Source organism: Epinephelus fuscoguttatus, linkage group LG17 (genome assembly GCF_011397635.1).
Source record: "Epinephelus fuscoguttatus linkage group LG17, E.fuscoguttatus.final_Chr_v1".
NCBI lineage: Eukaryota > Metazoa > Chordata > Actinopteri > Perciformes > Serranidae > Epinephelus > Epinephelus fuscoguttatus.
The window spans coordinates 18,301,631-18,317,554 of NC_064768.1; the positions used below are offsets into that span (position 1 = coordinate 18,301,631).

Genomic DNA, 15,924 nt, shown 5'->3' on the forward strand with positions numbered 1-15,924 from the left:
AAGACTACAACACCAAGGACTGGGGAAAAAAAAACAAAAAAACCCCAAAAGACCTTCCAACCCCTCAGCTCCCGTGAGGGCTGGTGGTGTGTCTTTCTCAAGCTTGGGTCCTCTACCAGAGGCCTGGGAGTTTGAGGGTTCTGCACAGTGTCTTAGCTGTTCCTAGGACTGCACTCTTCTGGACAGAGACCTTAGATGTTATCCCTGGAATCTGCCAGAGCCACTCTCCCAGTCTGGGGGTCAAAGCCCTGAGTGCCCCCATTACCACTGGCACCACTGTTCCCTCCCCACATGTTTTCTAGCTCCTCTTTCAGCCCTTGGCTTTTTTCAAGCTTCTCGTGTTCCTTCTTCCTGATGTTGCTGTTGCTTGGGATTGCTACGTCTATCACCACTGTCTTCTTCTGTTGTCTGTCCATCAACACGATGTTCGGTTGGTTAGCCATCACCAGTTTGTCAGTCTGGATCTGGATCATGGTCATTCTCCACAACCTTAAGTGATGTCTTCCATTGTAACCTTGGGACCTCCAGCTCATACTCAGTGCAGATGTTCCTGTACACTATCCCAGCCACTTGGTTATGGTATTCCATGCACACTGTTCCTGCCTGCATCTTACACCCTGCTATTATGTGCTGAACTGTCTCAGGAGCATCATAGCACAGGCTGCACATGGGGTCCTGTCTGTGTGGTAGACCCCTGCTTCTATTGATCTTGTACTAAGTGCCTGTTCCTGTGCTGCCATGATTAGTGCTTCTGTGCCTTTTCCACCACTGGTAGGATTTCTTGATGTCGGCCACGTCTTCAATCTGCAGGTGGTACATGCTGTGCAGGGGCTTGTCCTTCCACTATGGTTCATCCTCTTTTGCATTCTCAGGTTTCTGCTGCCTGAGCTATTCACTTAGCAGCTCATCTTTGGGGGCCATCTTCCTGATGTATTCCTGGATCTTGGTTGTTTCATCCTGGACAGTGGCTTTGACGCTGGATTTGGGATTTTGAGAAGCTTCCTTGTCTTGATATCACTGGCCTTTTTGTCAATTGGTGAGCTTATTATACCAACGGATATCTGATGACTGGCAGGGCGTACCTTTTGATGGCTCGGACCTTGTTCTTTCCATCCAGCCAACTTTTCAGGACCTGCCTTACTCTTTGTAGGTATTTGGCTGTGGCAGACTTCCTTGCGGCCTCCTCATGGTTCCCATTTGCCTGCGGGACCTCAAGGTATTTGTAGCTGTCCTGAACATCTACAATGCTGCCTTCTGGTGGTTCAACCCCCTCTGTTCTGATTGTCTTCCCTCTCTTTGACACCATCCGACCACACTTATCTATCTTTCTATCTATCTATCTTGAATGATTTGAGTTAAGATAGCATTTCTAATTTCTAGACCACTTTAATAGTGTTTTATTTGCTAGATATTAAGACTGCAGGCGGGACTCAAGACTTCAATCTTCAAACTCCTCTGCACTTTTTGAGTCAAAGTAATCAAACATCAAGGTAAGACAGCAGATGACTCTTTTTTAAATTTGTCATCTAATGTGAGATCTCCTTACAAAATGTGAATTTTAATTGGCATTAATGTAGGATATTAGTGATACCACAGTTTGCATTTAATTGCTAGATAAATATAACTAAAAATGCATGAAACAGCATTCAGATATTGTCAACATTTCCAAATCTCCGCCCTTAAAGATATCATGAAGAAAGTCTCGATGTGTATCGGCCCTATGTATGACTCATCGAAGGCTTTTCCTGCTGGCATTTGCAGGTTTTTTGGAGGGGAGGGGGGGTTTACTTTTTTTGGTATGATGATGTGTTTAATAGGATTGCATTGCAATATCCGGGGGCAGGTCCAGAGTGAAGTGGGAGTGTCTGCGCTCTGCTCACCCTTCCTACCAGGAAAACGCTGGAGGAGACCCACAGAGCCTCACAGCCGCGCACTGCAGAGGAGGGAACAGGACACAAACACCACCGGGGAATATGTCCGCTTTCTCACTCACCGAGGGACGCGTAAACCACCGGCGCAACGCAGTCAATGCACATCCACTGCCTCCGCTTTAGTCCAACAGACACACATCGCCGTGTTTACCACTTATGCTCTGCTGAAATCCTCCCTGCTGCTGCTGCTTCTGGTCCATCCCCGTCCCCTCCTCCCCTCTCTTCCTCCTCCTCCTCCTCCTGCGCTCTGCCGTCCCGTCGCCAGGATGGACAAGACGCTCTGCAGTCCACATCCCGTGACCAACAAAACCAACTCTTCCTCGTCGGACCGCGGGAACTCATCAACGAGGAAGCCCGGGAGGAGCGGGTCGCACAGCCCGGGCTCCGGCTCTCTGGGCGGCCCGGCCGGAGCAGGAGGCAGCCGGGGAGCTGTGCTGGGGAACAGCATGAATCTGCAGCAGCAGCAGGCGCGCAAGAGGCAGCTGGAAGGAGTGCTGAGCAAATACACCAACCTGATCCAAGGCTGGCAGAACAGGTAAGCACACGGATGGAGTTGGATGAGAGAGGAGAGGAGGGTAGGGGAGCGTGAGGCTAAAGTCACTTTGGGTTCAGGTGTCAGATGGCTTCGTGTTGTTATTTGCCCCGTCCACGTTGCACTTTTACCACCACGTCACTGTGAGGAGGAGGAGGAGGGGTGAGGAGGTGAGGGGGTTCAAATCCAAATCCTGCACATCATGCCTCATAGGCCTACTCATAAACTACTTTACTGACTATTGTAAGGTCATCAGACACTAATAACTGCAGAATCAGATCATAAAATTTACAGATTTAGTAATTTCTGATGCTAGATTGAATGGGTTTGTACCTAGAGCTGAAATGGCAACTCTTTTAGTTATTAGTGAAGTAATTTCTTGAGCAAAAGTGCCAAAAATAAACATTTTTTTACTTCTCAAATGTAGATATTTGCTGATTTTCTCAGTCCTCTGCAACAACTGAAATGGCTTTTGAACTGTTGGTCAGACAGAATGAAAAATCTGCCTTGAGCTCTGGGAAATGATGACTGTCAAATATAATCAACAGATCAATACTGAAAATTGTGAGTTGCAGCCCTGTAGTTGTGTTGCCTTTTCTAATGCGATGGTGCCTCATGTGCTGAGATCCGGTTGGTCAAAACCTCAGACACACATCTCAGTATGATGCACCCCAGTATGGCTGCAACTGATTACTGTTGTTATTAATCAGCAGATTATTCTTTTGATTGGCTCATTGATTCTTTGATTAATCTATAGAACACCAGCAAACAGTGATGAATGCACACAAGACACATGACACCTTCTAAATAACCCATAAATATTCAATTTAATATAATGTAAGGCCAATAAAGGCCGGTAAGCTTCACACTTGAGAATCTGGGACCAGACAGTATTCGACAATTTTTCTGTTGGTCAACTAATTGATTATTCGACTCAGAGCTAGACCGATAAAACGTCTGGGCTGATATAATGGCTGCTGCTTGGGCCACTGTTGGTATCAGCGCATGCATCTGCAGTCTGCAGCTAATTTAGAAACACTGCCAATGTTACACACTAATTTATCCACTTAGTTTACTGTCCAACTGTGTAATGGACATACATATATTAAAGGCAACTAATGATTATTTCCATTATTGGTTAATCTGCAGATTATTTCCTTTGTCTGTGAAGACAATTGTGAGCAATACCTGCGACAGGTGAGGTATGCAAATTGCTTGTTTTATTCTATCAAGTTTATAACCCAAAGATATTCAGCTTGCTGTTACATATGACACAAAAAGCATTAAGTTGTCAATTTAGAGAGGCTAAAACATCAAATATTTGGTGTTTTTTTTTTTTCTAGAAAGTTGACTAAAATGATGGACTGTAGGGCTGGGCATTATGGAAAAATCAAATATTACAAAATTTTTGACCAAATACCTCGAAGTTATATTGATATTGAACAGTTGATCATAGGAAAGGGCGAATAATCAAACAGCTCAAACAGTCTGGTGAGTTTAGAAAATTACATCACTTTACTGTAATGCAGCCTTTAAAACCAGCAAAAGACCAAACATGATGATATAAGCTCATGTTCTGATATCAATATATTGATACATTGCAGAGCCCTGTTTTAATTAGTCATCAATCTGCTGATTTTATGAATGAATTTGAATGAATGAATTTATCTTTTTTTATAAAGACTATTGTGAACAATACCTGCTCAAGGTGATGTACTCAAAAAGTCCCAAACTCCAAAGACATTCATCTTACTATCACATGTGATACAGAAAAGCATCAAATTATCTTTAGTTAAGAGACACTGGAAACATCAAAGGTTTGGTGTTTTTTCTAGAAAAATGACAAATGATTTATTGATGATCAAAATAGTTGTTGATTGATTTTCTTTTATTTGACTAATCGCTTAAACCTTTGAACAGTGAGATTTTTTTTCCAAAATATGTGGAAAAAAGAGGGCGATGAGCAACTTGTTAAGAAATGTCCCACAATTTAAAAAAAATATTAATAGGTTAAAAAAATTATTCAAAAAACACAAAGGAAAATTATTATTATTATTATTATATTTAAAAATTTGTTACAGAATTATTATAATTTTAAGCACCTTTTCCAGGTCATTTCCTTATTTGTTGGTTTTTAACTTTCTTTTCTTTTTTTTTCTTTTTTTAAACTTTTTTTTATTTTCTCTTTTACTAATTTCTTGTTCATTTTTTGGGGTCATTTCCTCTTTCATTGCTCATTGCCTTCTCCCCATGTTTTTGACAGAAATCAAGACAATTTGCTCAGGTTTCATGGGGTTAATCAGCTAATCACTGCAGCTGTAAAGTATTGTTCCCAATTTTTTACAAACAACCACAGAGCTGAATCAGCAGCTGCCTGACACGTGTGTGTCAACAAAAGCGATTGTTATAAGTGGAACTACTGCGTCATCATCTGTTAATCTGCAGGATGTTTTTTTGATGAACCGATAGATTGTTGAGCTTTTTTCAATATTTTTTGACATTTTATGTATATGTGCCAAAGTCTACTAGGGTTAAAACCAACAATTAATTTCATTGTTGATTAATCTGTATATTATTCCCTCGATCCATTGATTAGTTGTTTGGTCTGTCGAATATCAAATGATGAAAAAAAGCTGACCAGTGTTTCCCAAAGCCCAAGATGACGTCCCCAAATGTCTTGTTTTGTCTCACAAATGAGAACCTGGGAGTAGAAAGTGTTTCCCGTCTTTGCCTACAAATTATTTGATGGATTAACTGATAATAAAAAGGGGTTTTCTGTCAATCAGCTAATCAACTAATCATTGTCACTTTAGTTAAAAGATTCCTAAAGATAGGCTTTATTGTAGGGCTGTTGGATTGGATTGTGTAGGTGGACATTTAGCCTGAAACATCTACAAATGCTGTGCTCACTGTATGTGCGCTCTCGCCTGATGCATGTTGGTGATATCGCTGTATTGCTTTATTTTATTGCTTTAAACGGACATTGCGCTCATATCCTGTTGTTTCCTGATGTTCTGCTGCTGATGAAACACTGCGGCCACTCTCATAATGAAGTGCAGAGTATCTCAGCAACAACTGTGGAGATCACAGCGGTGCATTATTGTGCAACTCTGTACTTCATGCAGCATTTATGGGTTCACTCCCTGCCCTGTCTGATTCACTCCAGTCAGTTTTTATGAGAAGCTATGAGTGAGTGTTTAATTTGAAAATATTACCAAAGCCTCTAGTTGCTGTTGCTGTGAGCCACATGTGAAACGTCTGGTTGTAGTTTGAGTTTTTGCAGAGGAATATAAAGACTTTTCTTGTTAATATTCCTGTAAGCAACTTCTGCACAGTTAACATGAATTATGCAGGCTTTCTGTTCTGCAGCTGTTTTGTGATTTGAGAGTGAAATTACTTTTTCACCAATATGCGCACAAAAATAACTGTCCCATTGTCACTGTAGCGTTGCTGCAGGGAAGAAGGAAGCAGAGACTGTGTGATCTGGGCTGGGAGCCAGTGTATATGTGAGAGAGGGGTGAGGTAGGGAGGCGGAGGTGGAGAGAAAGAATGGCTGCTCCCTGCTCTCCCATTAAACTGACGGGCAGATGATGCACTGAACTGCGTCTTGATGTGCACCCACAGGAATCATACCTCAGTGTAAGCTTCATCACACACACGTGTTCGTCTCAAAGACGTGATATTGATCGAAAGAAATCTAAATTGTGTTTGCTGTTCATGTGGGATTTGTTCTCTGTCACCTACAAACACTTGAACACACACACACACACGCACACACACACACATATGCAAACAAATATCGCAGTATGTGCAGTGTGTTGTGAGCGGGATGTAAGCTGAGTTGTTATCAGGAAGGGTATGAAAGTATCAGTTTGTTCTTTGGGGTGATGGCACCTGTTCTGTTTCAATTTTGAAGTGCCTGAAGGTGAAGGTGTAGCTTTCAAGGAGAGATGCAAGTGTGTAGATGCAGAGAATGTGTGCTGACTAAAACATAAGGAAAATGCAGTTTCCCTTTGAAGAAAGCTGAAAGGTTTTTTTTATTCCCTGTTGTCCAAACAGTACATAGATTGGATGCTATCACTCAAACCCTGATCTTTATTCTGTATCTGAGATTTAAATGAGTTAACCCTTTCCAACAACATTAAAATGTTGTGTCATATTTTGTCGCATGAGGCCGTTATGTCACTTAAACGTCCAGAAAAGCAGAGGAAAAAGCAATTTTCTTTAAAAAGAAAAAGTCCATTTGGAGGGAAATGTTGCATGACGGCCATGAGTGAACACCCAGGAACAAAGGAGATTGGGTCATGTTTTCAGTAATGTAGTTTCCAAAACTATATTTTGCACAAAAGCTGGTAATGAACTGTAAGTGGAACTGCTTTGGACTGCTTTTTAGGTCAGCAATCATTTTTCTGTAACACTGTTTTAAGATTTTTTTTGTCTTTGAGGCTGTTCAGCATGCTTTAACTTGTAAAGTAGTGCACAGTTTTACTCAGAACAATAGCTTGAAATGTTTTAGATGTTGCTGTCTCCTTGTATCTTACAATAATGTGTGATAATTAAAGACACAATCATTTTAACCCTGTAAATTCTCAACATTTTCCAACACAGTCTCACAGGAATATGTGAAATGGTCACAAACTCTTAACAATGCATTACTTGTGGTAGGCACGAAATGTTGTCAATATGAAAACATGCCAGTGCAGTCTGTTATGAGTGATCGCAAAAGACATTAACATGGTCAAGGTTATGAAATGGTCACAGTGTGGTTAGGATTATAGAACAAAAAATACCAGGTTACGTATAGGAGTATGTTGTAGTTCTGGTTAGGACTGTCCCAGCAGACCCTTACGCCATAGCCTAAGCATGTGGCCTATGCCGAACATTTATACTTGAGTGGTGGTGTGTCTGTGTCACTCTGCAGTTACACCTCCAAAACACTGGTAGGCAGTGGGATTTCAGTGAAGTGCTGTAAAGTTTAGTTGATTCAAAACACACATTAAACACACATTAAACATGGCTTAATGGCGACAATTTCAAACACAAGTACGCAGATCGGCTTTACTGTGATTCGTAGTATTCACAGACAAAGCATTTGTTTTTTGCTAGACACATTTTCCCTACAAATACAACATGCTAATGTTTTTAGCACAAGCCTATGGCATTTTACATTGTATAAATTAGCCTAGCAGCTAGCGGACTTTTCCTCTACTCATATAAAACCAGGGACAACAGCAACATTTAACAAAGGTAATGTTAAAGAATTTGGCACGATTACAACTCACAAGGTTCACTGACAAAACAACTGCCTTATACTAAACACGTTTTCCAGACAATCCAACATGCTAAATTATTAGCCCAAGCCTATGGTATTTTACATTGTATAAATTAGCCTAGCGACTAGCTGCTCATATGAAGCCAGGATAATGTAGCCACATTAGGCTACAGCATAGGGTACGTCGTAGACTCTGCGTCGACGTAGAGCCCACAATGTAGGTACAGCGTCGATCCAACGCAGAAGTATAAATTCTGCCTAAGACAGACTTTTTCAAAACATCAGTTTTTACTTGATGCATCTAAAATAATGTGACAGTTAGTCTCTTTGTTAGCATGCAGGTCACAGTAACATTAGCATTAGGTAGAAGAAAACACATTCTGCAAGATGCATTAGCTGCTACTGACATTTTTCTGGTGATTTGCTACACACGATGGAAATTTGTGATATGCTTGACCTTGGTCAATTTAGAAACTGCTCCAAATGCTTGACTTTTTCAACATCTTGCAAGTGTTTTTGGAAGCCTGTAACTTGGGGTCAGACTGTCCTAGTAAGTAAGTGACTTTAGATCAGGGTGAGTTGGAGTCACAAAACTGTATTGGAGGTAGAGTGGGTCCCTGGCTCCTCCAGTTCGCGTGTCGAAGTATCCTTGGGCAAGATACTGGACCCCACATTGCTCCTGATGGCTGTGCTGTCGGTGTGTGAATGTCTAAAAACTGAGTAGCACCGTGGCACCTTGTACGGTAACCTTGGCCACTGGTGTGTTAAAGTGTTGTGTGTATAGATGACTGTGACTCGTAGTGTAAAAGCCCTTTGAGTGGTCTGAAGACGTGACAGGCACTGTACAAGTGCAGGTCCATTTACCATTTGGGTCAGCCCGAGTTTTGGTTAGAATAACTATAGTCTATGTAAAATTATGGTCTGTAAAGTCACGTGACAACGTTGACTTTTGGTTTCACTAGGACATGAATATCATCCTCCTGGTTGAAGGTTTAGTTGACAATGAAAATAATAGTTAGTTGCAACCCTACTGTACACTTAATTCTTGTGTCCGACATGACAAAACATCCTCACTGACTTTGCACTGGCGTTTGCGTGTTGCCAGCACATAAGGTAAACGCATTTTCCGCCCACCATCATGTAATGCATTGTCAAGAGTTTGTGTCCAGTTCACATATTTCTGTGAGATCAGACTGTATTTTCATAAACTTTATAGAAGAGTTCATCATAAAAATAAGCAGTTTTGTATTTCTCAGTTTGATGAAATTGAAATAAAGGTCTGTGTTTACAAAAACAAACAATGTAAACAAACTGAAAATATTAATAATCAAAATAATTAATTGTGTTCAAAAGATATGTTACTCAGTTTAGTGGTGAAAACAGGTTTCAGTCTCCCTTCAGTTCAGTGTTAAGAGCTTTTGTTAACATTTGTTTATATATTGAAACAACATGCACAACTGTTCAGTTTCCCATTAGTCCCTGTGCTCATGAGTGCTTTTTCCGCCATATAAAATACATTAAAGATGATACATTAGCTTTCTTCTCAAAGTGGAAACACACAAGTGAAAACAACTTGAAGAGGATTTTCAGAAGGATTCTTGTTGTAGCTGGTTTTGATTTAAAAAATACTGTCTTTATTATCAGGCTTTTTCTAAATCCATTAGAGGAAGAAGAGAAAAATCCTTTCTCAGGTTGTGTTGTTTAGTTAATGCCTCTAAGTGCCTGCATCATTTATCTATAGAAACATGTGAAGGAGGAGAGGCGGTGCACTGGTGGAGATGGGTGGTGCTGGAGTAATTACAGTCGTCAGTCACGTTCCAATATTTATCATGCGGAGGAACACATTGTGTGTGTTTGGCAGGTGGTGTCGTGGTGGGCAGCAGACCTGAGTGGAGCTAATTCTGCCACTGTGTGGGTGGCCATGTGTCAGTGTGAAGTGCTGTTATGTTGTGTAAGTGCTGTGTGTGCGTGTGTGTGTGTGTGTGTGTGTGTGTGTGTGTGTGTGTGTGTCGGATAAAATGTGCTTGGTAGCCAGATTTTGTTTCTTTACACAAACATATACATACTATCCTTGTGAGGACCTCAACTGACAGAGTTCATTCATTTTTTGTTGTTTTTCACAGTTCATAGTTTGTAGTTTCTTTTGTTGATAGTAACAGTATTGTACACACCAAGTTCATTGTGACTTGAAGTGTTGTACCACTCCATTTTTTCCATGCAACTGAAGTAAATCGTCTCTCAAAGCTTCATAGGGCAGGTGGTAATACAGGACCAGCATGAGTAAGAAAAATAAGACTTTATGCAAAACTGACAAAGAAGTGATGCAGTGACGGACCAGGAAGTTAAATCTATTTTCTTTAAATTTTAATGAAAAATATTGGGTAGAATATTAAAAAAAAAAAAATCAATAAAAGATAAATAATAAATGAAGGACAATAGCCCTTAATACTAATTTAAACAATAATGTAGACAAAAACAAAAAACAACTAAAAAGGTGCAGATCTTTGCCAGGCAGCCAAGTGGCCACCCGTGCTGCTCATGGCCACTCTAGACAGTTCTTGTAATTCCAGCAGACGTGTTTCAGAGGCTCTCAGAAGCTAAGAAAAAAACACCTTGTTTATTTTTGATGGAGCCGCGGCATAAGTGGACTTTTAATGGTATTAACTTCGTCTGTAGGCTACAACACAACAAAGTGGGAAATAACAACAATAAACAGAACTAAAATTGACAAAAAAAAAACCCCAATTAACTTCATAGCCTAATTACTAGCTCATGGTAGAAGCACAAATATCAAGGAAAAATGATCAAATCAACAAAATCTGCAAGGCTGCAAAATCGGGCAGGCAAAACGGTTCTCTTCTGAAACGCTCCTGGTGTGGCATGACGCTGTGTAGTGGATGGAATAACATCAGGTCGCAGCCAGAACGTGGCACAGCTCCAACCACTGGCATTGTTACTCCTGATTTGGGATGTTTCTGGTGACGAATTTTCCTGTTGACTAAATGAAAATTTTAATTAAGACTAGTCAGCTAGTCTAAAAAAAAAGGTCTTGGCATGGTGCATTCAGGCTCAACCTAGAAAGTTTTTTTTAAGTATTTTACTCAAACACACACACTCAGACTTATATCCACACACTTGAAACATGTTTAATGTGCAGGCAGTGATTATGGGATGATATCTCTGCTGAGCCCTGGGTCTTTTATCAGGGATACAAAGATGATTATGTGTCAGACGAGATTCATTCATTGGAGCTGTGACTGTAACAAAATGCAGCGTAAAGTACAGGGCCTACAGCATGTGTGTGAGTGTGTTTGATTACCATCAGCTGCACATGCTTAGTGTGTGATAATTCAGGCTTTCAAATTACAGAGGCAAATGAGGTCTAGCGTTAAACTTTAATGCAAGAGATATTGCTCTGTCTTTTGTTTATAATCTGGTTTTCATCTACTTAGCCCGATGTGCATCGTATGGAAGTATTCCAACATTTGCATACAGATCACAGAGTGCTAAACATTCACAGCTCTCTCCAGATATCTTGTTGTACGAGCTTGGATCTGAGAGGATTGCTACATGTGTAGATTCTAAATTTATGTCTTCCTAAGCGGTCAGTAGGGTGGGGAGTTCTCTGTGAGGGATGAATCATTTCTTTGCAGATGTGCTCACTGGAAAAGGAGCACTGGCGTGTTTGTTTGATCAAAGCTGTGAGGTGATGTGGCTCTGGAGGGTGTTTGTGTGGCCGAGAAGAGGAAGAAAAACTTAGCCTGGTTTTCTTTTGCACCATCTATGTGTTGGTTTGTTTGCTGGTAGCTGCAAATAAAATTTGTAGGTTTATTTTTTTCAGGAGTTGACAAAACCATCTCAACTCTAGGTCAGCTTACTCATTTAATCTGAGCTTTTGATTATACCACCCTATCTTCATCATCCGGTAGAATGTGCTCAGTTGCCATGCAAGTGCAGATGTTCAAACTCTTAACTCAATATGGATGGTCTCATGACACCTAAGTCATATCAGACTGCTGATGATGACCATTTGAATCCACGTGTCCAGACTTCACCGTACTTGCACACTTGGTGGATTTTGCCAGCACGTTCCTGGGAAGTCTGGGAATGATGCGGCCTGTCCAAATCCACAAATCAACCAGTCAACAAGGGGCCCATAAGCGGACTCTCTGCAGACCTTAAGAGAGTGTGCTTGGGGTGCAGACTTCATCACACTTCACTGATTCAATTACCCACAATTTATTGTAAGACAAACATGATATTGGAATTTTTTTAGTTGCAGACTGAAAAAACAAAACTTATGAATGTGTAAAATGGTTATTAATAGTTATGCTACTTCAATCGTGTAGGCCAGAAGTAACCAGAAGTACGATTCAACTACATCATGGTACAGACATACATGTATGAAGGAACATAGGTTATAGAGGTAATGAAAATGCAATTTATCATTGCAGCCTACCCTAAAGGCTGCACGATGCAGTGCCTAAAGGCCTGTGTAATAGCGGCTTGCAGTCTCTGTCCCTGCAGACTTTACATGATGACAATGAACACATCACAATATGTACAAGTGAAGTCCATGAGGGTTTTGTCCACAGGTCCAGAGGGCGGACATTTGTATTCAGCCCATGTGATAGGGTTGAAAGCTCCAGGGAAAGCAAGTAATTGGGCCTCAAGTTAAGGTTGCTTGGTCAACTGCTGTTTCCAAAGAGCAGGAATTAACTGTCAAATCAAAGTGTTTGCAGTATTTTGATCAAAGCTCAGACTTGAACCTGCATTAGTGCTTTTATTGTTGTGGTTATAATGTTGAAAAAAATCTTTGTAGAGTCACTGAACCACAAAGAAAAGCCACTTAACTCTGGAGCTTTGAGCTTGATGTTTAGTTTTCTGGTCGAATCTCAATGCTCTTGTCAGGCCCCTTATTTGTAAAGCCAGAATTTGCAATATCTGTGACCATGTATGTGCATGCATCCACGCATTCACACACAAACACTTGTCACCAGTGCCCCCTACAACAGCTGGTACACGATGAGTTATGAAAGGGACATGACAAAATATTGTGCATGTGTCTGTCGTTTCTTTCTATAAAATTTGGTCAGTCTGTTTAGAAGTTGTGTACCTTTTTGTTTCAGGCCATTTCCAGTGCAACAACACAACTTCTCTCTCTTACACACACACACACACACACACACACACTCACACACTAACACCTGACCGCCATGCCAAGTTTAGAAGGCAAATTTTTGTGTACAAACGGACCAACCAACAACCACACCCCACCAACAGAGCGACCTATAGAGCTGCTGGTTGCAGCTGAAAGGCCCTTTTCAGACATTTAATTGCTGACTTCATTTACCTGTTAAAGTGGTTGCCTTTTGTCAGACAGACATAGATGTCTTTTATGTTAATATTCCGCTCACCTGTACGTAAACAAGAACTGAATGACACAGCGTTTTATAGACTGATCTGGTCTGATAAGAGTCACCTCAGCATCTCTAAATCATCTCTGTCAGGCTTTATTCAACTGATTTCATTTTTTGTGCATTAGTGATGAAGATTGATAAATTTATTGCAGTGATCTTAGATGGCAGTTATATGTTTTTCTTTCTCTTTGCATGTTCATTCAATTCAGACTTGTGTCAGGTTGAAAGTAATTTGGGAGTATGCTACTCGATACAACCTTGTTAAAAGTGACCAGGGTGCTTATTCTGGCATAAAACCGTCATGTTTAATTGCCATAGTTTAACCTAAAGGTATACATGTCTGACAGCTGCTACATACAGGAAGCTGTTTCCATTAAATATGCATAAAAAGTGTATGCTACATGTCCAGTTCAAAACTGCAAGGAATCCAAATAAAATGAGTGGCAGGTGAAACGACTAGCATCAAGTTTGCTTTGGAGTTTTTCTGCCTCCTAGTGGTTAAAAATGATTTGCTGCAGCTTTAAGATTCTCCCATGACAGTACGTGATAATGCTGGCTTTACATAACCCCTCTGACACTACAGCGCTACATATTTCATTACTGAACAACTATAACTCACATTTCCTGCCAATAACAAGGCTGATTTACTGGCTTCCTCCCCATCTGACGCTCCCATTGAGCGTTTTTAAGAATTAACTGCCATAGAGCAAAGAGGAGATGCAAATTCTGCTGACAAGCTGTTTTCTGCATTAGGAAACGACAGTGTTTCTGTGGATGTGGATAGATGTGCTTGACTAAGCTTTTTTAACAGTGTTGTTATTGTTATGGTGGCAGTTTATTTGAGTGATATCAGCAGAAATAAAAAAAGGACCAGTATCGGAAAGCTGTGTGTTGTTACAGATGTCTCCTCTTGAGTGGGTGAGTGATTACATTTCAGAGCTTGTGGGGATAGTCTTTGATGAAAAATTAGGAAAGCAACTGAAGTTAAATTTAGAGCTCTACATGCCTGAAAAAGATATTTCTCCAGTAAAGGCTTTAAAATCAAAGTATGCAGTGTAACAAGTGCAGTAACACAGCTGTAAATGTTAGATCACTGTCCTATCGTTATCTTTCATTTGGCCCAGTTTGCTGCAGCCTCCCGCCTCCAAAGGTGAAAAGTTCACTGCAGGTCAGACATTATCAGTTCTGCTGTGATGCGAGAGGCTGAGTGTAAAGCCCAGGGTTTGTTATCCAGCACCATCCATCATGTTAAAGGTCTGCATTGTGGTTTAGCTGCAAAGGCAGGACTTGCCTTAAGGGGTCAATGGTAAAAGCCTCCACTCTGCTGACTGAACACAGGATAAGACTTCATCTAAAGTAACAGTGTGTGTGTGTGTGTGTGTGAGAGAGAGAGAGAGAGAAAAAGAGACGGCTGAATAAAACCTGATGCAGGCAGATCGTTCCCTGGTTGGCTGTGGTCGACATAAATCACCAGCTCTCCTGGAAGGGGGCAAGACCACGAGAGGGGATCAATTTTCAGAGAGCAGTGTTCACTGCATCCTTTCAGGGGACCTCTGGAGGGTTCATGGGAAAATGCCCAGTGTGAAGGATGCAGTAACAGAGTTCTTTTGTCCTCTTATTGTTTGCATATAAGCCATTCATGATGGGATTTTTTAATGTTATTACAAATATTTGATGTGTTTAGTGCTAAGACAATTAGTTGATTAATCACTTTCTTATGTTATTTCAGATGTAATATATTTGTGTTTTGCAATGTTGGTCTAAACAAACAATTTCAAGATGTCACCAGGGGCTCTGGGAACCTACGAATTTAGTTCCATGACATTTTTATTTTATGACCTCCAGTAAATGATTCATCAAAAACATGGTTAACAGTCTACAGTGATGTTAGCAGCTCTGTTAGCCCAAAGCAGTGCTTTCATCAGGTCTGGACCTGATATTCAACTTTTTTCATATTTGTTGGGTAGTTCTTCGGTAAAATGGATATAATCTTATTGCATGGTAGAGCTGCGCACAACATACTGACTTGCTTGGCCTGTCCTTGATCCCCGCTCCCTCTGTCTTTGTCTTTCTCTATTAATCATGGGTGAGGCACACCCTTTCGTCAGTCTGCCTCCCCACCACTAGGACATCACTGCCGAGTGTGAACTCTGTGCCCCGGTTGGTGAGTCCACCCACACACACAGATACAGGGCTTAGCCTACTGTTAGCATCGCATGGCCTACGTTATCCACTGGTTATTAATGGATAACAAAAGAGGCGAGCGGTTTTGGTGTAAGTGTGACTTTGTAGGGACTGTTTTAACAGTTTGTTGTTGCTTGTTGCAGCTGTGTTAGCTCATGCTATCCCGGCAGACAGTGAAATGAATCTGGGCAGAGCAGTTTAGAGACGGTCCATCAGTGCTGCATCTAATTTATGTAACGTTAACGGCAGTGACAGAAAGATGACTGATATTTCTCATGTTCACCATAAGTTGCTTTGATTGACAAACTGAAGCCTGGTTGTTTAATAGATTTCAAATTGTGCTTGTTTTCTGTTGATGACCAATTTACATTGCAATTCCTATTCTTGAATATCAAACCGACCAGTTCGGTCCTTCTAGAGACAGTCCTTAAGTGTTGTGTGTAAGGTCTAACCTGTGTAACTGCAGCAACAGAAAGTTTGCTGATCTGTTGGAGTAGAGGCGGTTGAGTCATGTTCGACAACTATACACATCAATCAAAAAAATACCGAAAGATTTAGGGTCTGGCTCTGAGTAATTCAAATGGC

General features: G+C 40.9%; 1 protein-coding gene across 1 annotated transcript in view; it reads left to right on the forward strand.

Moving 5' to 3' along the window:
* The first annotated feature begins 1,786 nt into the window (after positions 1 to 1,786).
* The window catches only part of LOC125904685 (oxysterol-binding protein-related protein 10), a 115,576-nt gene continuing 101,438 nt past the window's right edge, over positions 1,787 to 15,924 (forward strand). The window contains exon 1 of the mRNA XM_049602266.1: positions 1,787 to 2,466. Within this exon, the coding sequence (XP_049458223.1) occupies positions 1,799 to 2,466 (668 nt within the window). The 5' untranslated portion in view covers positions 1,787 to 1,798. The remainder of the gene's footprint in view (positions 2,467 to 15,924) is intronic.